General features: G+C 45.5%; 1 protein-coding gene across 4 annotated transcripts in view; it reads right to left on the bottom strand.

Moving 5' to 3' along the window:
* The window catches only part of FAT3 (FAT atypical cadherin 3), a 667,149-nt gene that overhangs the window by 54,379 nt on the left and 587,158 nt on the right, over positions 1-25,612 (bottom strand). For all 4 annotated transcript variants that reach the window (XM_019450067.2, XM_019450069.2, XM_019450068.2 and 1 more), the window contains 5 exons: positions 10,227-10,616; positions 7,478-7,692; positions 6,122-6,259; positions 4,777-4,920; positions 1,284-1,481 (listed from right to left, as the gene is read on the bottom strand). In XM_019450067.2, coding sequence (XP_019305612.2) covers positions 1,284-1,481; positions 4,777-4,920; positions 6,122-6,259; positions 7,478-7,692; positions 10,227-10,616 — 1,085 coding nt within the window. The remainder of the gene's footprint in view (positions 1-1,283; positions 1,482-4,776; positions 4,921-6,121; positions 6,260-7,477; positions 7,693-10,226; positions 10,617-25,612) is intronic.

The raw sequence follows: 25,612 nt of genomic DNA, 5'->3' as shown, positions 1-25,612 counted from the left end.
AAGCTCAGGACTTGGTGGTAATTTAACATTAGGGACTAGGAGGAGAAAGCTCTCTACGGTGTTTCTAAGGTGTGAGATGTGAAATCTATTCTCTAACAATCAGAGAGGGTAAAGAACTATACCAGCTCCTGTGACAAGGCACTGAAAGTCTCTCCTTGCTCTTGGTACCTATACTGTGATATAAAATTATTTACGAGGGTGCCTGGGTGACTCAGTCAGTTAAGCGTCCAACCTTGTCTCAAGTCATGATGTCACGGTTTGAGCCTTGCATCACGCTCTGCACTGACAGTGTGGAACCTGCTGGGGATTCTCTTTCTCCCTCTCTCTCTGCCCCTCCCTTGCTCGTGCTCTCTCTCTGTCTCAAAAATAAAGAACTAAATAAACATTAAAAAATATTCACTCAACATTGTTGGAGGAGTGAGCGGCAACCAAAGCATTCACTGGTATGCTCAGAGCCAACAGTCATTAATTTGGAAGGTTACATGGAGCAGTGTAAGCCATAACTTACCAGAAGAAATAATGAACATAATGGAATGTGACACACATATAAAGGGTTATTATTGTTATTATTGCCACCATTAATAATGACTTTAGGTTGCCCTCTGTGGCAACAGTGAGTAAAAAGTCACTTGGTTTCACTAACGGGACCCAAATCTTGATACTGGCAAAATTAATTCCTGGGAACTCATTTCCTGCTCTTATCCACACCCTTTGCATACCTGCCACTTTTGTCCCTTTGTCCCATTTCATTTTACAAGGCCATTGACCTTGAGGAAGCTAAAATGTTGGGAGACCACTGCCATCTGAGTGCTTGGTCCCCTCCTGCCTCACTGGGAAAACTTACCAAGCAAAGGTCTCTTCAAAAGCAGAGGCCATGCTATGTCTCAATCATATTAGGACAAAGATTGGAAGCTTTGCCAAGTAGAGTAATGTGGCAAAGTCTACTCGGTATAAAGCAGCAAGCCTCGACCAATTAGTTGTCTTTGTGGGTCAATTAGAACCCTAGGAATTTTGAGAATGCAGATTTGGGCCCAGTGACTGTCTGCCTGGTACACCCTATGGGAAAGTCCCTTCTGAACAATGACGCTTCCCTTCCTTCCTGTTCAATTTCACACAAAGAGGCAGCTTTTATTGGTGTGAAATTGAATTTGAGATTAAAAGGGGAACATTCCTGCATGGTAATGAATTATGTTGACTTGCTCAACAAAGAAAAACCATCCACGGGGCACAGAAACCAGCAAAAGAGAAAGCCAGCCTGATGTGGACAGAGGATGGGGCCGTACCTGGACACACAGCACATATTCCGGAGACTCCGTGTGCCCGAAGACCACAGCTGACCGCAGGACCCCATGTGGGTCCAATATGAACTCCTCCTCTTCGTTTCCCGACAGAATAGAGAAGGAGAAGGGAGGCCCATTGTGAAAGGAGTCTCTGTCTGTCACCACCAGCTGCAGAATGCTGGTGCCTACTGGCTTGTTTTCCTGCATAAAAGAGTATATTAAAAAGGAAGATAAAATTACACCTCTCTTCACATTAAAAAAAAAAAACAAACCCGTCATTACCGGCTAGAAAACAGGGCTTTCAGCAGAAGGGATTCCCTGTAATATTATCTTGTCTTCTGAAAATATGCTGGAGTCTGTAAGCGTCATGCTCCGCATCCTTGGCTGTCTCCCCACAACCGCCCCGTGAGACAATGAGCTGCGGGAGAGAACACAGGAACTTCGCATTGAACAGGTTCATAGGGTCCCAGGATGGTGTCGCCTCCATCTTGTCCTTTGTAGGCTGGAAAGGCCCTGGGTTCACCTAAGCAGCTCTGGGAACATGTGGTGCCCACGAGCCTCTGTGAGTCGGAAACCCTCTCGGGCCAAGGAAACATCGACCTTTTGGGACAGGAAGGCACTTCGTCACACTTGTCACAACACAATCATGCTGAGCCCTAACACCGTGACGCAGTGTCACTACATCAGACTTTGGTGGGGGCACATCTTAGCAACTTCCCAGTAAACACACAAAGGCATACGCCAGGTGGAACTAGGGCTTTGCACCTCACCCCTCCGAACACAGTTTTCCCGTCTTTCTTGAGGACAGGGAAAGCGAGCACACTATTTCTCGACTTGAGAATGGAGAGAAAGAAAACCCTTAAAGTCATCAGAATTTCTGGAAACCCTGATGTTTTTATTCAAGGATTATTTCGCAGAACCTTTCTGCCTGTTCCCCAAAATAGAAACACAAAGGCTCTTCTTGGGTTGAAGGTTCTCCTCACTCCAAAAACGCCAAATTGAATTCCTCTGGAGCCCAGGCATTGGTTTTCTTGCCCCATTCTGTTTAGTCTTCGGCATTACCACAGGTTGGGCCTGAAGTCAGTTTCATTAGTTCAGGCCTTCTGATGACACTGATTTAGCATTAAATAAGTTTGGGTCACAGAGATGGAGACCGTGATACACGGCAGTTTGGACGGAGTCGTGCACGGGGCGGGCACGCTTCAGCTTGCTGTGCTGAATTAGTCTTATGAAAACCATGTGTTGGAAAAATGAAATTGTCCTGGCTTGGGAAAAGGGAGGAACAGTTTTTGAAGGAGAAAGAGAAAAGGACCTCAAAAGACGTCTTACTTTGTTCCTTCTCTCAAGTGGCCTTTTGGTCATCAGGAAGTAGACCCTGTTTCCCTCTGGAATCAGCCGTGGCACCGCCTCAGCCCCATGTAGATTTACTATTTCACAGTGACAGCACACTCAGCACCACACAAAATAGAAGAGTTATTGATTTGTTTGCTCACTTTATAAAGGCCATTTCCTCTACAGGAGAGAGACACAGAGAGAGAGACAGAATGTGTGGCCCAGGGGTCACCATCTGAGAAAGAAGGGTGAAAGAGAACACGGACAGGCCCCGGCGCTACAGATAGGAGCCGCGGTCACTGCTCATGGCTGCGATTCTCGTTTCTTTCACTGCTGGCTTCCTGTTGTGCATGTGAAAACAGGCTGTCAAGCTGATCGATGTGTGTCATAAAACCGAATGTTGAGTGGGCAAAGCCCATTTTGTTTTGGGGCGAGCACACCGGCTGTGCGAGGCTGACAGTGCCTCCGTGGGAGGCGGTCCTGGAGAAGGGCCATCTGAGAGAGACAGAAATGGAGGAAGGGGCAGCCCCTAGGTGAAGCTGTGCGGAAGCAGGAGGGGGACAAGAGTGCACAGCTGCTGGAAAGACCATCAGAGAGGAGAGGACGACCTGAATACCATTGCTGAAGGAATCCGATTTCGTTGACAAGGTGGCAGGAAAGAGGCGGGGCTGCTTGCTTTAAGAGCGAGCGCCTCTCCGCTCCGCCTGACTCCTGGACATCTCAGAGGTGGGGAGCTGGCCGTGACGGCCAGACTAAGTCCTGATGTTGTTCCAAAGGGGTCTCTCAAGACCTGGCTCACTCTCATCTCACCTTCTCCCCTCAAAGCCTTCAGACCCCATGGGAGGTGATTCTGAGGCCAAACTGGATCAGGCAAGAGCCGGTTCTCAGGACTCTCTGAGGCCCCCCACAACACGTGTATCAATCGCTGTTTCCTCTATGTCCTCCACACTGACAACATTCCTGGACTGGATTCCCCGAGCCTCCAGTGGTCAGGAAGAGGAGATAGCTCGGCACCCAGCACTGTGTTCATGAAACATCTTTTTTTTTTTTTTAAACGTTTATTTATTTTTGATAGAAACAGAACATGAGCGGGGGAGAGGCAGAGAGAGAGGGAGACACAGAATCTGAAGCAGGCTCCAAGCTCTGAGCTGTCAGCACAGAGTCTGATGCGGGGCTTGAACTCACAGACCGTGAGATCATGACCTGAGCCAAAGTTGGACACTTAACTGACTGAGCCACCCAGGCAACCCCGAAACATCTTTTGAAAAAAAAAAAAAAATAGATGGGAAGAAGAGTCATTCCCCCTGAGAATAGAATGCCAGCTACTCCATCTTGCAACCTAATTTTAAGGAGCAGGTGGATTTAAAGTGCTAAACAAATTGCTTATGGAAGATTGATTTTAATGAGTAGCAGCTCTATCCTGATGCCCAATCTCTTTTGGAGAAATGAGACGGTTTGTATCAATCTCCTGCTGTTGCCAGAATAGCACAGAGTAGCTGAAAGGCAGCCTGTCCTTGTGAAGAGGATGGTTTTCGCAGAACACTGACCTGAGTTCAAACCCCGATTCTACCACTTAGCAGCTGCAGGATCTTGGGTGAGCTACTAAGCCCCTCGGGCCCTTAGCTCCTTCAGCATAAAGTGGGGGCTGCCCCAGCCTCCCACTTCACGAGGCTGTGGTGGGGACAGGTGGCTCATGTAAAGCACCCGACACTTGAGAGAGCCCCGTCGGCAATAGTGCTTATGACTATTTATTAGTCAGTAGCTGTGGAAGAATCAGGCTCTTTTCATACCCGTCTCATGATGGCATGAATTGATATCAGGTAAAAAAACCCAAAAACCTTTGTTTTAATTTGTGAATAAAATGAGGTGCCTGGGCAGCTCAGTCAGTCAAACATCTGACTTTGGTTCAGGTCACGATCTCATGGTTTATGGGGTTGAGCCCCACATCAAGCTCTGTGCTGATAGTTTGGAGCCTAAATCCTGCTTTGATTCTGTTTCCCTCTCTCTCTGCCTCTCCCCTGCTTGTGCTCTCTCTCTCTCTCTCTCTCTCTCAAAAAATAAATTAAACTTAAAGGACTAATTTACAAAAAGACAAGTAAACCATCGCAGAGGAAGAAGGCTGGGCACGCAAGGACAGGTGACTAGCAGGCAAGATTTGGCTCACCTGAATCACAGCAGTGTAGTTAGCAGGGGTGAACACAGGGCTGTTGTCGTTCACATCAGAAATATCAATGTTGACGGTGGCAGTTGATGACATTGCAGGAATGCCACTGTCTACTGCCTGGACGAGCAGGGAGTATCCAGACACCTGCCAAAGCACAGAGGGCCGACAGTGAAGATGGACAGCATCTCCTTCAGTCTGCACACACTCAGAAGAGCTGCGGGAATGGCTGTGCTTTGCTGAAGATCAGCCACCTTCCCTCTTGGTCCTCGAGACCAGGGATTTGCAACGTCAGCACCCCTGACATCTGGGGCCAAGGTAATTCTTGGTTGCCGGGGGCTGACTTGTGCCTTTGTAGGACATTTAGCAACATCCCTGGTCTCTACCCACTAGAAGCCAGTATCACTTTCTGCCCATTTGTGGCAGCCAAAAATGTTTCCAAACATTGCCAAGTGTCCCCTGGATGGGGGGGGGTGGGTATGAAGTCGGGGGTGGGACGCACAAAACAACCCCTGGTTACAACTACAGTTCTCATCCTGTGTTCAAACACTACAGCTGTCACCCTGATCTTCCTTATCAGTTCTGAACTTCAGGAGTTATGGGGATATATCACCTAAAGAGGTTTTCCTGCTTTTGAGTACCACCACTATGACATCTCTTCTGTAATTTCACTTTGAAGACATATATTTTGGGTCACAAAACACAATGTTTACTTTGTTTAAACTTGGCAGAGGAGTTTTCTGGATCATTCTTTCTGACCTAAATACCTTCAGATGCTCCTTTTATATCTGCTCACCTAGTGCTAAAGCTGTGGATGAAACCAGGACCACAGGATCCCAATGCTGAAGGTACTTTCCTGCCTCCTTGCTCTGGGAAGGACCAAAATTCAAAGCATCCAGAAAATTACACCTTTGGGGGTGTCTGGGTGGGTCAGTCGGTTAAGTGTCCGACTTCAGCTCAGGTCATGGTCTGATAGGTTCGTGAGTTTGAGGCCTACATCAAGCTCTTTGCAGTCAACACGGAGCCCACTTCATGTCCTCTGTCCCCTCTCTCTGCCTCTCCCCCACTCGCTCTCTCCCTCTCTCTCTAAAAAATAAACATTACACAAAGAGAAAGATACATCTTTGCTTTCTTCTTTAAGACACCCATAAATAAGAAGCTGCCAGCATCTATTGGCAGAAAATTCTTTCAAAGGTCTAACCCAAATATGTCATGCTGCATTTCAGCCTATCCTATTTACTCTCATTATTTGGAATGCAGAATCTTCCTACTTTTACTCATGGAGCCTGAGTGGATTCCAGTGAAAGGATGGGCATGGGTGGGAGGGGGCTGGCCTAAACTAGCTTACCCGTTCGCGGTCTAATTTCTTCTTAACCTTTACAAGTCCCAGGACAGGCTCCACAGCAAATTCATCGTCCCGATCTCCGTTCACGATGGAAAAATGAATCTGTCCATTGGGTGGGCTATCTGCATCTTCTGCTATTAGCTTCATGGGACACAAACCACAACAGCAACAACAACAACAACAAAAGGTATGACATGAGAGACAGAGAAAAGGTTTATTCTAAGGGTCCCGGGTCTTATAACTGGGCACAGCTCTGGCAGTTTTCTTAGAGCTCTCTATGCTCACGTGCTAGCCATCATGCCCCCGGCAGAAGAACGGATGGCTTGGCTGGAGGAGGGAGGCACCACTACTGGAGCAGCCACTTCCTTTCCAGTAGTTTTTGTCTGCCTACAGCCTGATGCTTGTCAGGCATGATTTTCCTTGGGCCTTGAGCCACTGAGGATAGAGCTAAAGCTCACAGGGGGAGTTTGGTGATTCTTCCCCAATTCTGCAAACAGTGGTCTCTGCCACTGAGACAGATATTCTCTAAATTCATGCGCCTCTGTGTTAAGGAAGCCTGAGAAAATTCCCTTTCTCACATGGCAAACACACTGCCCTGCTGCTCCGTATTGGTGATACTGGGATTTATATGCGCGAAAGTGGTCCTGGGAAGTCCACCTCTGGTGTGTAAAGAATGCACACCGACACCTGGTGCTGCAGGAGCCAGAGATAAGGATGGATGGAAGGGACCTGTCCGGTAGGGGTGGTGATGATGGTAAGAATGGAACTCACTATTTCCAAAACGTAATTTGTAAGTCTGAGAGAGCCCATGTACTCTTTACATGGCTTGCTCTTACTGGTATTAGAAAAAATTCCCTCCAGAAAGAGCTTCTCTAAGAGTGGCCAAGCAATCTTAATCTTGCTCCCATATGCAGCTGTCCTACTCTGTGTGCATGTGTGAGTGCATGCATGCGTGTGTGTGTGTGTAAGTGTGTGTGTGTGCATGTGCGGGGTGGGAGGCAGACTTTCTTTTATCCTTAGCCACCTAATACCTTCTTATCTAAGGTCACAAACCAATGGAAGCCATCATTAGAAATATATTCTGTGGTCTGTTTTGTTTTTTTTGAACAACATACACTTTCAGGAAGAAAGTAATAATCAGACACTTAAACTTTGGTATAAATGAATTTATCAGACCCTTCCAATGTACAGAAGGAGAAAGAACAGTTGAAAGACTGGTGACTGACTAGAGTCCTCGGGGACAAAAGGACCCATAAAGAGAGAGTGTGACAAGAATCCGAGACAGACTTTGCTCACGTTTTTCACTCTCTTTAGTAGAATTATTAGTCCCAGACATCTGGATCTCCCACTGGCACCTACCAAAATGACAGAGTCCCCGACCAAGGCATCTTCACTTATGACGGCACTGTAGACATCTTGGCTGAACCTGGGAGGGTTGTCATTCACATCCGTGAGGTTGATGCTGACGGTGGTCACGGCACTGAGAGCTGGGGTGCCCCCATCTTTGGCTTCCACCACCAGGTAAAACTTTTTGCATAATTCATAGTCCAGCACTTCAGAGACAGAAATACCCCCTTTGAAGAGAGATTAGGAAAAAAAGAGTGGTCAGCGGTTCCCTAATCATGACAATATTTATCACATCATCTCCAGCCAAGAATTTTAGACATTCAGGAATTTGTTTATTTAATGCCCTGCTGAAAGCATCTCAGAGTCTGATTAATGCTGTCAGTTAAAACATAGCTATCCATCAGATGCAACACTGAAGAAATAAAGTCTTTGAATGTTTCTACAATACTTTCTGAACTTCCCTCAAGCAGCCTGAAAATCTTCGGCATTATTCACCCACATGCCTCTAGGGAGAAGGGCCAGAAACCGGCATCCCTGATAAGCGTCTCCTGATGATCCCTTAACTGGACCCAGGCAGATGGAAAATGAGCTGAGATGTGTGGATGTGATTGCACGGTCCCGTCCCAGGTCAGCAAGTGAATATCTGCAAACTTCACTGAATTCAATTAACCACGAACGTGCCTTTGCCAAGTTACAGTGCGCTTATCTAAAACCATGACAGCACAAAGAGGGCAAAGATCTCAGAAATCTCAAGGTACAGTGACCTAATGAAAAGGAAATACCTGGGATTAGTGGCCAACGAATAAGTGTGAGTTCAACATCCACAACTACAGAACAGAGGGAACGTCCACGTCCTAAAGCTATTTAAGTTAAGCCAGTAGAACAAGTAGAAAGGCCCTGGCGGGGTGCCACCTCTAGGAGGGGCTCTATGAGTGCTCTTCCTTCCCATGCTATCCCTTTCTGGTGAGGTGACTCAATTCTGCATTCTGCACTTGGTAACTGGTCATTGTACTGCCTGCAGAGCAGATCTCAAGGGCATTCGTGGGCATTTCTCCCAACTGGAAAACAATCATTAGGACCAAGGTCAGTATGTCACATCCATTCACATCTCCAGACAGGCACCTTCTCTAGCTGCTAAAGCTGCCCTTCTATTTAAGGTGAGAAACAGAAGTCATACCTATAACAAGAGCCTCTTTCTCCCCATAATTAAGTTTTCTTAGCAATTACCACCCTTAGTGCTTTGTTTTGTATCCCAGCCTCGTTATGTAGTGTCAAATTTAAACAGTACTTAACCATTTCCCCGTGGTGTTCATATACAATGGCCATAACTAGACAGACTAAGTCTAACACGTATTTAAATGAGGAAAATCCCATACATTTTAATTTGAAGTAATGACCTTAATAAACAGAGGTACTGCTGGGAGAAGCTGCTAATGCAATTCTTCCATCGCTATTTCCACCTCCCTACACCTAAGGGCAGGAACGGTATCTCCTTATTTTGCACCTCCCCCGACCCCAGCATAGCAGTGCTCTACAGAGGTGAAAGCACGCATTCTAGAATCAGGAAGATCTGAGCTCCAATCCTGGGTCCTCTACTGATTCACAGTGGACAGTGGGGAACTTACTTAACCTCTTCGAAGCTCTGTTTTTCTCATATGGAAAATGCGAGAAATAACCAATGAATTAATAAGAGTCTGGCGTATTCAACCTGCTAAACAGATGTTGCTAATTATGAGTTTCCTGTTCAGCAAGTGCATTTTTCTCGTGTGATGATGAGGGAGTTGCGTCCAATGGACGCAAAGTGGGAGAGACTTATCTTTCTCACCTGAAAAATGGGATGGCTTTGATTATGACTACTCATAGGGAAATAGGTAAATGAATGAGATTATCCATGAAAGTGCTGTGAAAATATGAATTCAAACACTAGGAAAATACATAGTGTAAAGGGTGAGTATGTTTACTCTCCCAAGAATATCCCAACTTGTTTCTTGAATCACCATCTTTATTTTATTACCATCTTTATTACCCGAAATGCCCCCAATAGTTAACTCCCTAATAGAAAGAAAGGCCTAGGGTTCTCCTTTTGTTCTCTTGATTTATTTCCAGGCGTGTTTTCCCTAGGTGATGCCACATGGCCCCTGAGTTTGAAAAGGGCGTGGTGAGAAAGGACAGTGTCCTGACTGGGAATTGTGGACAGGACTCATACAGAGCCGGTTCCAGCTGACTGGGGTGCACAGTTGAGAAGGCCTGCATATCACCACGCACACCACTTAGCAATGTCTTCTTTGGTAGGTGACCAGAGAGTGGCAGCCTGAGCGTGGACAGGGGCACTAGGATGCTCATCTCCAGGAGCACTTCCAAACACATAAACACATGATCCAAGTAAAACAACCCAAAATGAAATCGAGCAAAAACAGAAAAGAGAGGGAAAGAAGCAAACCCTTATGCTCGATGCGCAAATATTATCTCCTGTCCCCATCTATGAACCACCTTACTGCTCCCAAGGCTTCCTACGAGAAATCCTGGAGCCCACCTGGAGGTCACGTATGTGCCCAGTGAGCCCACAGCGAGGAGCTTACAACTTGGCAGGGGGCAGGCGCAGAGGCAGAGTGTCAGAAGGCACCCTGGGGTCTGCGTGATGTGCTTCCACTGGGAGGGAGGAAGAGGAAGAAGCAGAGGCCACCCAGAGGGCAGTTAGATGGTTAGGAGAAGCAGGGGAAAAGTGAAGCTGTGAATTCTAAGCAGGTTGCTGTTTACCCACCTGTCTTTGGGTTGATTCTAAATCTCCCTTGTTCATTCCCAGACCGGATTTGATACGTAATCTCAGCATTTGTGCCAATATCTTTGCTGGTGGCAAAAACAGCAAGCACTTGGGTGCCAGGGGAGGTGTCCTCAGGCACCGTCACCAGGTAGTCCCTCCTCTCAAACACAGGGGGGTTGTCATTAATGTCCAGGACAGTGATGGTGACCGTGGCAAGAGAGGAGAGAGCCTGGCCGGGGCTCTGGTCGGTGGCCTGGACGCTGATGTTGTAGGAGGGCTGCTGCTCTCGGTCCAGCGGCTGCTCTAGGATAATGATGCCTGATGAGCTGTCGATGGAGAAGAACCCATCAGCAGAGTCGGCCAGGGAATACACCACCTTCCTGTTGATGCCTGTGGGAGACGCAAGAACGTTAGTGAGAAGAATGCTGTTCGATGACGGTCTGCACTAGAATATTATGGCTACTCATAGAAAGAAGCTCAGTAATGACAGAAGCCAACAGCTTTGGTCCTACAAAAACATAAAAATGTACAGGGACACCTGGGTGGCTCAGTCAGCTAAGCATCCGACTCTTGATTTTGGCTCAGGGTCATAATCTCACAGTTCATGAATTTGAGCCCTGAGTTGGGCTCTGTGCTGATAGTGCAGAGCCTGTTTGGGATTCTCTCTCTCCCTCTCTCTCTGCCCCTCCCCAACTCGCTTTCTCTGTCTCTCTCTCAAAATAAATTAATAATAAATAAATGCCTTAAAAACTGAAAAGCAAAAAGATCTTCTCTCTCTTTCTCTCTCGCCCTGTGCCCCTCCCTCATAATGTGTGTGTGCGCCCTCTCTCTTTCTCTCAAAAAAACATTGTATGTGGGGCGCCTGGGTGGCTCAGTCGGTTAGGCGTCCGACTTCGGCTCAGGTCATGATCTCGCGGTCCGTGAGTTCAAGCCCCGCGTCAGGCTCTGTGCTGACCGCTCAGAGCCCGGAGCCTGTTTCAGATTCTGTGTCTCCCTCTCTCTCCGACCCTCCCCCGTTCATGCTTTGTCTCTGTCTCAAAAATAAATAAACGTTAAAAAAAAACAACATTGTATGTAAATAACATATACAACTAACTTAAATAATAAAAAAACATAAAATATTGGCAACAGATATCATAAATAGTTGGGTATTCTTCATATATTAGAGAACCCCACGCATCTTTAAGAAAAACTCTAAGGTGCCAATAAATACGGGGGTAAAGATGTGCCACCAAAAGAGAAATACAAATTAATTACTTCAAAAAATGTTTATCTGGAATCTATCCGTCACTACTCTAGGTGCTAGAGATTTTAGCAATGGACAAGAGTCAACCATTTCTTGAGGAAATTATTACACTTAGTGGGTGTAAGTAATAAATTAAGAATAAAGAATCTGTAAAACAAATGGCAGATCAGGGGGTAAAAAGGAAGAAAAAGCCACGGGGGGGACGACCAGGAGTGCTTGGAGGAGAGAGAGTTTGGGAGATGGAGGGGAGGGTGGTAATTTTAAATAAGGTGCTCAGGGAAGGCCTTGGCCCTTGAATAAAAACCCAAAGGAGGGGAGGCAGAGAACAGGGCAGATAATCTGGGGAGAGAACGTGGCAGGCGGAGAGACCCCCAAGTGCAGAGCGCCCCTCTGGCGTGTTGGAGGGCACTGTCGAGAAGGCCGGTGTGACTACAGTCAGGAAGCAAGAAAGAGAAGATGGTTTCAGGGTGACAGCAGGTTGGGGAGCAGCCCACGTGGGGTTGCGGTGCTGAGCCAGGAAGCCAGCCGAGGGCTCTGAGGCAGGCAGTCATGGGGTGTGCCTCAGATTTTAACAGGATCACTCAGGCTGCTGGTTGTGAAGAGAAGGAAGGGCGGCAAGCGAGGAAGCAGGGACAGCTGGCTGACGCCCGCAGGAACGCAGGCACATGACAGTGGTGGCTTGCACTGGCGGTGGCCTCTGAGTGGTGAGAAGAGGTCAGCTTGTTCTGAACACGTAGGTGGTGAGAAGGGAGCGATCCCGGGTGTGTTGTCAACTTGGAGGTGGTGAGAAAAGACTGTTTTCTGCCGTGAGAGAAAGAGAAGATCCCAGGATGACTCAGAGGGAGCTGCCGTCGGCTGGGATGAAGGACTGCAGGAGGACCAGGATTCGGATGACAGACTAGGAGCCCCACTTTGGACAGATTAAGTTCAAGATGGGCATTTGATATGTAAGCGGATACTCAGGTAGGGAGCCGGTGCAGGAGGCTGGAGACCAGAGGAGAGTCCACGTGGAGCTATGAATGTGAGCGCCTCCCGGTTCCAGGGCCACGCGGAGCCCTGAGGATGGCTGGGGCCATAAGAGAATGCAAAGAGAAAAAGAAGTCCAATGGCCAGTGAGCCTGGAGCACTCCATCAAAAAAGGGGGAAGATCTACTCAGAGGGTGGCCTCCAGCTCTGTGATTTAAAGAAACGCACTTATTTATCAAGACGCCATTTTACCTTCATATACATGAAAGCTAAAACATACCAGCCAGGAGACGTCCACCAACAACCAACAAATTAGTGGTTGATGATCAGATTGACTTCTGGTTCTGAAGACTGATTGAACTGTTTTCATCAGAGGATCTTAGGACTTCAAAATGATTTACGCACCCCCAATTCACTAGGTGTTAAGATTTCTAAGAGGCAAAATATAACATCTTTGTAGGCTGAAAAAGCATTACTTTGATCCTAAATGCCTTAATGAAGACAGTCATTAATCAAGGGTTTTTAGCTATGACCGCGATCTAAAAATGCCTTTTACAAATCACAGACTTAGAATGTAAGCTCTTAGAGGGGAGGGCCTAACTCTGTGTTGTTTTCTACTATAACACCTCGCCATGGGGTCAGACATTCAGCAGTAATAAGAGTTAAACACTTTGCTCCCCCAGTATGTAATTTCCCTTAAGCCAAAATTCCCAGCAAACCAATAAAATCATCTATCTGGAGGGAATGACATAAATTGCATTATGTGGCTTTAACCAAAAGGTCAATACTGAGAGCTTGTTCTTGGTTCCATTCCAGAGAGTCCATTTTTTCCAGAGTTTCATCATTTACTTTTATTTCTCTTTCAAAACAACTACCCTGTGATATATACACATCAGCTTCTGATTTTATTGGTGCTGGGATTAAAAACAAGAAGGTTCTCCTCTTCCTCGCTGCCCCTTAAAATAAGGCCCCAGAGCAGACATTTTAAGGATGCCTTCTGGCTCTCCAAGATTAAATTCTTCACCATCAACTCCTGGGGTGAATATACATAGTGTTGCAATAACCCTGCGGGGGGTGGGGGGGGGACGGGAAGGGGGCAGAGCTGGTCTTGTGCCTAGAAGCTGCAGTGACTGATTAGAGGCTCTCAGGACACCGCTCAAAGTCACAGAAACAGATTTATGGGAATACATCAACGACTGACATCAATACACCATGCAGGTTTTCAAAGCACACACATTGCCTGTGGATTTGACTTCCACCCCCAGCGTAGGAAACACCACTCTTAGGAACAATAAGTTGGGGCAGGAGATCCATGCAGGATCCTTCATCTGAGCATCTCCTGACAAGACCCACTTCGCAGATGCATAAACCAAGGACTGATGGCTTGCCTGCTGCCACTAGCGTTTTTAGGTAAGCATGAGGGAAAAGCTCCTGTGTTCCCTTTAAGGATTTCTGGAGATGTGCTCTTGGACACGCTTCCCCTTCAGACCTAAAGATCATTTGGGAAGAAGAGCACTTCCGACTGTTCTGAAAGCGGTGGCTTTCAGGCTGAGAGCTGAGTGTTAGGAGACGCAGGGGTCGGATTTGCACGCTGCTGTTCTCTGTGGCCACAAGGCCTGGAGGGAAGGTGCCCCTAATGGCTGCCTGTGTTTCTTTCACTAGGACAGACAGCTGAAATCTAATTAAAACTATCACCTATGTTCCTGGTCTGCCTCTCTCTCTTTCAGCCCTATTCAGAGGTACCCGGCTTTGCTCACATCCCAGAGCAGGAGATGCTGTGTTCTCTGAGCTTCCTGCTCAGCGGGCTAGCCCTGTTGTCTGAGCACTGCGTTTACAAGGCTGACATTAATCAGCCACACAAAGACCACGGCTCCCCTCCGGGCAGATTCTGTTAATTTAGATTCGGAGGCAGGGTTTTTCTGCTTTACCACAGCAGAAAAGCATCCCCTCCCCCCACCAAGTTGCTGACCCAAACTCCCCCCCCCCCCCCCCCCACTTCCCATACATTCTGCTTCTGACAATATCTTGGGCATTCACACCAGGAGGAACTGGGAGATTTATTGTTTCCTTCTCCTTTCTGTTACCAATCAGATTGATAGGGAAGCGAGACCAGAAAAGGGGGAGGGGAGAAAAAAAAAAAAAAAACTCAAACCACCAACCCTGTTAAATGCCATCACTTATGATTTGGTAGCTCTCAAGGAAAGAGCGGAATATATTTTTGGAATGTATTAACATTCCCATTTAGACCCAATTGCCATGGATTTCAATGATTTCTAGAAATAAAGCCGGACGGGTAAATGCCAATTTGGAGACAATACATTTGGTGTAGCGCTTGGATCTTTGCTGTGTTACCAGGTGATGGGTGCTATCTTTGTTAAATGAATGCAGGTCATGCCACTAAAGTGGTAACTTTCTATCCAAGGGCATACGATAAATTCCATCCTTCAAATCACCATCCCTTTGCTACACACCCAGCAAAAAAGATGAACCTGAGTAAAAAACTTGCTTGCTAATTGGTCTAATGCTTTTACCGCATGCCACGATGTGTTCTATTAAGGTATAACACTAATCTATCATTTTGCGTCTGTGTTTTTAAGTATGTAATTCTTTTCTCCAATTTGAGCCTAATTTAATGAGGACGGAGCTACTTAGCTTCCCAAAATGCTGAAATGACAGGCTACCAAGAGAAATATGACTTTCATTGCAAGTGAAGTTTCTGCATGCTATAATTGTGGCAAATGGAGCAGGCAGGTCTTCAGAGGATTAAAATCAAGTAAAAAGAGAATGATTAAAATCCCTATTTGCTGAAAGGAAGCAATAGGTAGTGGCATTTTGGAGGGTGGGGTTGGAGGAAGGAAATAGCACAGAAAAATTCCCAGTATGGGAAGGCAGTGAAACTCTGAGGTGGGTTGCCAAGGGTATCTATATTTCCCTTCTTGGAAGGTTTCTAGATGGAGGTTAGGTTCCTCTCAAGTCAGCCAAATAGAGAGATGGACTTTTTAGACATCGGATAGCACATAACAGTTGAAGTTTTGAGTACTTTCAAATGAAGGCAATATGGTCCAGTTCTGGAAGACAGGAGACCTTGCCTCTAGCCCATGGTTTGCCCAAGCTATACCCATGTGCTTGGATAGGTCATTTAACCTCATCACTGGGCCTCAGGTCTCTTCAATTTTAAAATGACAGGGGGCTGGGCACCTGGGTGGCTCAGTTGGTTAATTGTTCAACTTCGGCTCAGGTCATGTTCTCATGGTTCGTGAGCCCCACATCGGGCTCTGTGCTGACAGCTCAGAGCCTGCTTCAGATTCTGTGTCTCCATTTCTCTCTGCCCCTCCCTTGCTTGTGCTCTGTCTCTCTCTGCCTCAAAAATAAATAAACATTAAAAAAATTAAAAAAATAAAGAAATAAAATGACCGGGCACCTGGGTGGCTCTGTCGGTTAAGCATCTGACTCTTGATTTCATCTCAGGTCATGATCTCATGGTTTGTGAGTTTGAGCTCCGCCATCAAGCTCTGCACTGACAGTGTGGAGTTTACTTGGGGTTCTCTCTCCCTCTCCCTCTCTTTCTGCCCTTCCCCTGCTCCCTCTCTCTCAAAAAATAAAGTAAAAAAATTTTTTTTAATTTTAAAATGACAGAACCCAGATCAGGTGAGGTCCAAGATGATCTTTCAGACTGTACTTTATTTCCAAATGAAACTAATAGAGCTCATTTCATTTATATTTCCAAAGGATCATCTCCCCACCTTCAAAAATGCTCATTAAGCTGCCACGCCTGGGCATAAGTGGGCTGTAACACCAAAGTCCAAATTAAGCCTATCCTGACAGCTCTTGGAATCTTCTGGATGGGAAGAAAGCTCAGTGCAGCAGATTCATACCATTCAGTTAAGTGTTCAGAGTTCACACATACAGCTTACAGCAAGGCATTATTACCTCGGTGAGAGATAATGCTCTCTGCTAGGATCATTCCCAGGGATCTAACCCAGAGTCAGAAGAACTCAGCTTTATGTTTGAGATTGTTACAGGTGTTAGAATTAGCACCAAAACCAAATGGCGTGAGCAGTCAACACAGAAGTACCTTGAGATTTTTTTTAACGTGGTCTTTGGAAAACGTTTTCTGCCCTCCTCCTAACATCGAGCTCTCTGAGCTTAAGGAACCCGCGAGAGCTCTGTTAGGCTGGCTTTGGGGTTTTATGTCAGCAGCTGCTGTGACTCTGTCAGGGCAGGGCCTTGTCTGTGACATTCACACGAATATCCTCCAGCAACTGTACAAGGTCTGGTCTGTAGGTGACACAGTAAAAATAGGGGCTGTGCTACATTCCTGTAAACTGGCTTTTATAAAGGGATTTGAAGTCATATGGAATAGATATCCGGGGGAAGGAATGATCTGAAACAATTTCAACAATCAGACTCTAGTAACCCTTTTAATTTTGGTTCTTCTCACTTATTTTTTTTTAATCAACTTTATTGGTATACTGAGGTGTCATAATTTATGTACAAAAACATGAACAGATTTTAAGTGTCCAGCTCATAAATTCTAAACACGTACATATACCCCCGGGGAACCATGGCCCTCACTGCCATATAGAACATTTGAATCACCGCTTAAAGGTTCCTCATGTTCCATTTTCCATTTAGGTCAATACCCTGATTCCACACCCAGGCAATCTAGTAACTTTTAAAAAACTGTTTATTTATTTATTTTTGAGAGAGTGAGAGTGAAAGTGAGAGCGAGAGAGAGAGTGAGAGAGAGAGCGTGCACGTGAACAGGGGAGGGGCAGAGAGAGAGGGAGACACAGACTCTGAAGCAGGCTCCAGGCTTTGAGCTGTCAGCACAGAGCCCGACATGGGGCTTGAATTCACAAACTGTGAGATCATGACCTGAGCCGAAATCAAGAGTCTGTCGCTTAACCAACTGAGCCATCTAGGAGCCCCTAATAACTTGTTTTTGAACCAATACTCTTCCTGCTTTCATTCATATGTATTCATCAGCACCAGAAATCCTGCAAGTATATTTAGATCTCAGTTTCTATGACCCAAGCTTGGTGATTAAGGCACGCTCTTATTTAAGCAATAAGGATTATCCTTTGAAGAAAAATGATCAATGAAGCTTCGGTTCTTGACTATGTCATTGCATTCTTTGGTTACGGCCTCATCCTTCAAAGACAGTAGTTACTTCTGAGAAGTGGAAGGGTTCTGTCTTTCTCACAGGAGACACTGGACATGACCCTTCCATTTCATAAGGGCTTGCCAAGTGCCACCTGTTTGACTACTCTAGGCACTGCACTGAGGGAAAGTGGAGCCTGAAAGACGCCATCTCCAAACCTAGGAGTTTGACAACTTGATGAGGAATTATTATTATTTGAAAAGTTTTATTTATTTATTTTGAGAGAGAGAGAGAGAGTGGGAGAGGGAGAGAATGAGTGGAGAAGGGGCAGCGAAAGAGGGAGAGAGACAATCCCAAGCAGGCTCCATGCTGTTAGTGCAGAGCCCAACATGGGGCTGAAACCCACGAACTCTGAGATCATGACCTGAGTCAGATGCCCAAACGAATGAGCCACCCAGGCACCCCGATGAGGAATTATTTAAATTGAACAGAGTTTGCTGCACATCTCCCCTCAATTTCTGTCTCCCATCTGAATCAGAACCATCAGTTCTTTAGATTTTGCCTTGGAGATGTCTCCTTGCTATCTTATGGCCAGCTCTCACCACCAGGTGAGGCTCCCATCTTCTCTCACCTAGACTGTTGCCAGAGACTCCAACCTGCAGGCTGCCTTAGACTCTCTCTTCTCCTGGCCAAACTTAACCAGAGGCCGGTTTCTAAAGCTCTGGATCCAGTTTTGCCTCAGTGGCTCAAGACAGGCTCTGACTTCTGACTTCTTAGAGTCAGAAGTAGAGACTTCTAAGAATGGCTTTCCAATCCTTTGCCCTCTGGTCCCAAGCCACCCTTTCAGTGTCATCCCCTGCTCTCCTTCCATTGTGTGTTCTCTATTCCAGCTACTCCTCAAGACTCCATGCACACTTACTCCCCAGTCCTCCGCACATGCTTTTCCTTCCGCTCAGAATGTTCTCTTCCCTTCCTCCCTCGTCAAATTCCTACCTATTCTGTGAAGGGTCTCCTCTCCACAGCTTCCTTAATTTCCCAGTTATTCTTTTCTGTGTGCTCCCTTAATATTGTTTTTACATTATCGTTAGTTATACTTATGGCCTCTCTCCTACTAGATTAATGTATCTTTTACGCAGAGGGACTGTGTCTTATTATTTCTGTAGTTCAATGTTGAGTCCCAGGCCCCACATCAGAGAGTAATGAACACTGAACTGCAGAAGTGACCAGGGGATCAAAACGAGAGTATTACTAAGACAACAAATGTAGGTGATAAGCACTCTACACATTGGTGAGGGGTGGCCAAGGGCCACTACAAGTATATGTGTTAAAGAATGAAGGGCCCCAAAAAGGGTGCAACACAGAGGAGTCAGGAATCTTTACTATCAAAAGTGTACATAAAACATCAATATATAAAAACTATATGAAAACATTCATATATAAAAAACTATTGCTAACTGGATGCTTGCATTTGTGAATAAAATTGGTAACTACCCAATTTGTCAAGAATGAGAACTGACTGAATAAGTTATAGGACACTCAAATCATAGAATACTGTATACGTTGCCATATAAAAGTATAAAAGAGAACATAGAGACAGAAATATGTTTGTGAGCCAGTGAAAAAAGCAGGTTACAAAACAATATCTAGTTTATGAGTCCATTTCTGGAAAGAAAAATGGTGGAAGGGACTTCATCGAAATAGCAACAGTGGTTAGAATTGACTCGTTTCTCCTTTTGTCTGTCTTTCTAGATTTTCTACAGTGGACACAGATCATGTTTCTAGTAAGTAAAAGAACTATTACAAACATCATGTAATGGAGAATTTATCACCAATTTTGGAGAGCAGTCAAATTTCTGAGTTATTTTCCAGGCCAGTTTAATTCTCAACATACATACCATTTGAAATAATTGTAGAAAATGATACTTATGTATTATATTAGCATTCTTTTTCTGGATATTTCCATTCCTCATTTTGTGTGTGTGTGTGTATGTGTGTGTGTGTGTGTACTCAGAAAGACACTGACTTTACGTAGAAAATATTTTTTGGGGGGGTGCCTGGGTGGCTCAGTCAGTAAGTGTCTGACTTCAGCTCAGGTCATGATCTCACGGTTCGCGGGTTTGAGCCCCACACTGGGCTCTGTGCTGACAGTTCGGTGCCTGAAGTCTGCTTCAGATTCTGTCTCCCTCTCTCTCTGCCCTTCCCCCACTCGTGCTCTGTCTCTTTCTCTCTCTTGAAAATAAACATTAAAAAAATTTAAAAAAATATTTTTTTGTCAAGGTCTCATTATAAAGGTATTTCAAGTGATAAATTGTTTTGAGTTATTTGATATCCTTAAATTAAGCTGTAGAAGAAAATGGTTAGCCTCATCTCATTGTCTGTGGGAGGCAAGTAAAATCCCATTATAGCTAAAGAGCTCAAACTGACCACTTTTTTCTATCTTTAAAATAGGCCTTCAGATGATGTAAAATAAAAGAAAGTTGCCATTAGGAGGTCCATGGAATTGCAATTACTTTTCAAGTTAGACTTTAAATAGACTCTCTGATTATTTCTGTTTTAAGTGCCTCTTACAAGTTTTTCATTGGGTGATGACTAACCCTGGCACATTCCCCTGGGCAAAATACCAACTCTGGGGTCAGGAATCCCGGGGCCTTTTGAACAGTTAAAAAGGAGACAAGGCAGCCCCAGTCACAGAGTCAGGGAGATCCTGGCAATACCATAGACTTCCTGGGGACTCACCAGTTGGGCTGGCACCAGCTCTGCTGGGTAGCACTGGCAACATGATTGTGAGGTTCTAGGCCATAGAAGAAAGCAGGGCCCCCTGTTGGACATAGCCAGAGCAGAGTATTAAACCAACAGGGGCCCTTCTAAGTGAGGGACCTGCACACCTGCAAAGGCTGTCCTTCCGTAGAGTTGGCCCCGCTGGTGGGTGATAACCACCTTTCGCGAAACCTCAAAGACTGCAGCTCGTCTGGACATAAACTCTCCCATCTATGGCTTGGCACTTTGCTAAGCCCGGAAGAGTCAAATGTAAGTAAATGAATTCATCAAAGTATTTAAAACTCCATCTTTATTGGTGTATAGAACTTCTATACTGGACTACCCGGCAATAATACTAAATATGTCTCCTAAGTGGGTCACTATGTATGCCATTGGATCAGTCATTAATCTATCCAATAAATCACCTCCATCCAATAAATCTTCACGGGATTCCCACCTCTTGGCAGGCACTGAGGATGCACAGAAGAATCACAGCCCCTCAATATCTCCCATGTCTCAGGAGACAAGCATATATATAGTGGATTATTGGTGAGGGGTGGCCAAGGGACATTTCCCAGGGAAGAAAACAATTGAATTGAGTCATGAAGGAAAGACAGGAGTTGTCAGGAGTACCAAAGTGGAAAAGTGACAAAAAGAAAGGGCATTTCGGGGGACATGAACACATGTGAAGTTAAGAATGATGAAACCGGGTGCTCAGGGAAGGGTAAGGGGTTCAGTGTTGCTAAATTATAAGTGTAGAATGGCAGGAGCTAAAGCTGTCTATTTTCAGAACCACTAGCAAATTACCAAAGCTGTTATAAACAATATAATATCCTGTAAACCTGTCCTCTGCGTTGCTGCATGTTGGATCAGGACTGATCCACGGAGGAGCACAGAGGCCTGTTAACCACCCTTGTGGCATCCAGGAATGAAGCAGTGTGTGAATGGGTCACTGCCATCAACAGTTAGAAATCAGAATTCCCTGCTCATGGGTGGTGGTGCTAAAACTCTTCACTGAGACATCCCTTCCTGGAAGGAACTCACTATTTCATTTGTTTGGACCCCCTGCTTGGAAGAAATTGGATTTTAAAAGGCATAATAACGATAATAACTTCTGTGTATCAAACGCAGACACTTCTAAACCAGGCAAGGCATCACAGTCAAAAAGAGGAAAAGAATGTATGTCGAGCCCTATCCCAGACTTTCTGAATCAGATTTTGAAGACGGAGCCTTCACCTGTTTGTGTTTATTTTTGTCTGTTTATTTTTAAAAGCTCCCAAAGGGATTCTGATGCACAGCCAGGGCTGATAACCAGCTTGTCTGATTTTTGTGCGTTATTTTTCCTCTGCTGTTGGATCCTGGAATTTGTGAGGGGATAGTTTGTAGTGCTCTAATCAACTGAAGGGGTTCTAATTTCTTAGGCATAGAGGATTATTTCATGTTCCCAAATTAAGCCCTGTGTGACAGAAGGCATTTACGTTCTGTCCAATGGGCCTGGAGAAAGGAATTTTTAGCCCCTGAGGCTTCCTACACGAGGGAGCCCAGCTCTGAGGGTGAAAGTCCCTGGCGGAAGGAACCCATTTATGCACAAGACAAGATGTCAAGGAGTTAACATGGAATGTCTAACTTCGTTGTCCCAACCACTCGACAGCTCAGCAGACATGTATGGAACATGTACTGGGTGCCTGGTGCCATGCCAGTGCTGGTGACACAGAGATGAACAGATTGGTGTCCCAGCCCTCCAGGAGCTCATGGTCTAATGGGAAAACAAGGAATTAATATCTCCATTTTTATAGGCAGGAAGTGGAATTAAAAAGGGCTGGGGAACTTATTTAAGGTTAGACAGTTAGTAAAGGCTAGACTAGAGGTATTTGATCTGGTCTCCCCCCACAAACCACTGCATGCTGTTGCTTCCCAAAGCGATAGGCAAATGTGACAAGGAGGTGATGGGGTGCCACAGTCCACCATTTAGTCACGTGTACTGCATGCACTGCAGAAAGCGTCCTGGTGCTGGTGGCAAGTCAAGAATTCAGGGGTTTATGGGGCCACGGAAACCTTTGCTCAGGACCACCTGACAGATGGCTCGAGGGGAGCAAGCTAGCTCTCTGAACCTCAGTTTCTCCATCTGCAGGCAAGAATACCACTAGCTCTTGTGCCACAGCAAGATTACTTGTGTAAGTGTTTGGGGTTCTCTTAAGATTGTATTTTTTGATATCCACAACAGACAAAGGGTTTCAGCCACAACATGCTCCGGAAATGGCCCATGTCTCAGTCTTTAGGGGGATTATTTAATTTTTATGAACATTTTAACAGTTCCTCAGCCGCCTTTAAAGATTTAATACTTTAGAGAATAACAGAGCTTTGGGGGAGAGAAAAAAAACCACATTAAGTCGCTGACCTATGCAGCTTAGAGGCAAGAGGCTCCAAGGCATTAGGAAAGAGAAGAATATATGGTACCTAAGAGCAGGCCGGCTGAATCAGAATCAAATCCTTCTTGAAACACCTTCTGGTGGAAATTATTAGAATACAGAAAAGAGCCTTGGACTGAGATATCAGGGTACCTTCCTTTTAGATCCCGCTCTGCCACTCACAACATTGTCTTGGGTACATCTCGTCTATGGGCCTCCGTTTCCTTCTTGGGAAAAGAAAGGTTTTGACTGGATTTTTTTCAGGGACTTGCCAGTGTAACATCCGAACATCTACTAGGACCGTGATGCACCAACAAAGTGGGCCTGCTGCCCCAGGGAGAATTCAGGAAACCACAAGAGCAGCAACAAGGAGCGGCTGACGCTGTTGAATCAGCACTCACTCCACCACATCAAAGCAGCGTGTTCCCAATTTGGCTGAACTATTTCTCCTTCAGGGAGGGCCCTGTTTTGATTGCCACTGACCTGCATGACAGCCCTTCTTCCTCACACAGTGGAGTCTGTGGGTGGATAACGGCTATGGCATGAGATTCTTAAGGATACATGGACAGAATTCAGAACGCCCATAAACCTGCATGGATGTGCTAGTTCTCTACGGCTGCATGGGAAATTACTCCAGAACGTAGCATGAAACAACAAATATGTAGTATTTCATGGTTTCTGTGGGGGTGGGAATCCAGGCATGGCTTAGCTGGTCGGCTGTGGCCCAAGGTGTCCTGTTGAGCAGGGCTGCAGTTTCATTTGATGGCTCAAATGGAGGCGGGTGTCCACTTTCAAGCACACTCATGTAGCTGCTAATAGGACTCAGTCCCTCACCATGTGGGCCTCTAACAGGCCTGCCTCACAATATCATAGCTCTCCTCCCCAGGGTATTGAGCACTAAACTGTGTCCAGCCCCAAATTCACATGTTGAAGCCCTAACACTGATGCGACTATTTGGAGATGGGGCTTTTAGGAGATATTAAGTTAAATGAGATCATAGGGATGGGGTCCTAATCTAGTAAGACTCATAGCCTATAAGAAGAGGAAGACAGACAGAACTCTCTCTCTCTCTCTGCTGTACACACCAAGGAAAGGCCATGTGAGCAGGCAGTGAGATCCTTATAGATTGGTATGATTGACACTCCCACAGAGTTTGTCCCATGAAGATGCAGGAAACTGCTAACCCAGAGCTCTTGACATGCTTCTCTGTCATAGTTCCAGCACCTAATCCACAGCACTTTGCTGAGAGCTTATCTCCTGTCTTCACTTTTCTTCCCAAGGCCCTTTTCATGGCTTTCAGTAAGTGGCACACATACACAAGCCTAGGATGAGTCAAAGGAGATAACAAACAACTGGATAGACTCATTTAATGTGGTTTGGTCAGAAAGATCTCTGTTTAACAACCCTCAGGGGTTATTTTAATGAACATGACTCTCAGATAAATAATCTCCTGCTCCTTCATAAGGAGCTACCCTCTCAGAACAAACAATGCTCCACAATACTAGGCCAGCCATTTATTTCCTCTGACAAGATCGGTGCTTTGGAAAAGCAAGTTCACTGCAGGTCCTGCTCCATGAGAGGACAGCACGGGTCATGATACCAACTCCCTCATTAAATACTCAGAAAATGAATCCTGACCATGGACAGCAAGTTTACATTATTACAGTGAATGACAGTGCAAAATTAAGAATGTTGAGGGCTGTGCAAATACAAACATTTGGGTAGAAATGGGAAAGTTCTGCCACAAGATAACTCTTCTCTGTCTCTTTCCTGTTCTCGATTAATGTGAGGACCTAACTATTCACTTGAAAGCAGAAGGCATCATCTTGGAAGAGTCTTAGAGAGAATCTCTGTATTTTCTATTAACGTAATTCATTCTACCAGTTGTGTCCATTCATTAATGTAACGCAGTACCTACAGAGCGCTCCATGTGTGAGGCATTTTTCCTCATTTCTTGGTGACTTCCTCTCACATTTCCTCTAGCCCTTGAAGAAAATTCCCTGCACATTTTAATTATTATGTGTCACGGTGTGGACGTCTTGGGGTTCATCTTGTTTGGGGTTCTCTGTGCGTCCTGGACCTGAATATCTGTTTCCTTCCCCAGGTTAAAGAAGTTTTTAGCCATGATTTCTTCTAATAAGTTTTCTACCCCTTTCTCTGTCTCTTCTCCTTCTTTGTCTGCTACAATGCAAATGTTAGCATGCTTGGTGATGTGCAAGAGGTCCCTTAAACTATCCTCATTTTTTAAAATTCTTTTTTCTTTTTGGCTGTTCAGCTTGGGTGCTTTCCATTATCCTGTCTTATAGATCACTGATCAATTCCTCTACATCATCTAATCTGCTCTTGATTCCCTCTAAAGTATTTTTCATTTCAGTTATTGTATTCTTCAACTCTGATTGGTTCTTTTTTATATCATCTATCTCTTTGTTGAAGTTCCGACCTCTGTTCATCCACTCTTCAGTCCAGTGAGGATCTTTATGACCATTATTTTGGACCCTTTATAAGGTAGATTGCTTACCTCTGTTTCTTTTATTCTGTTTCTGAGGTTTGGTTCTATTCTTTCATTTGGAACATATTCCCATGCTTTCTCATTCTGTCTGGCTCCGTGTTTGTTTTTATGTATTAGGCAGATCAGTTGTGTCTCCCAGACTCAAGGGAGTGGCCTTATGTAGAGGGTCCTGTAGGGCCCAGAAGCTCAATCCCCACTGGTGTCCAGACCAGGCACTCCAGGGCTGTCTCCTGTGTGGGCTGTGTGGCTGGGTCACAACTATTGTGGGTGCACTGCTGTGGCTGGCTGAGAGGCTCAGCTGAGGCTTTTGCTGGTGTGCTGGTGGGCAGGGCTCCTTCTCCCAACCCTCTCCCTGCACCCCCCTGTTCCATGGGAGTCACTCTGGGCAGGTATTAG

The sequence above is a fragment of the Panthera pardus genome, unplaced genomic scaffold, assembly GCF_024362965.1.
Source record: "Panthera pardus isolate Hobbes unplaced genomic scaffold, ASM2436296v1 HiC_scaffold_12, whole genome shotgun sequence".
Lineage (NCBI taxonomy): Eukaryota > Metazoa > Chordata > Mammalia > Carnivora > Felidae > Panthera > Panthera pardus.
This window is presented reverse-complemented; position numbering and strand designations above follow the sequence as displayed.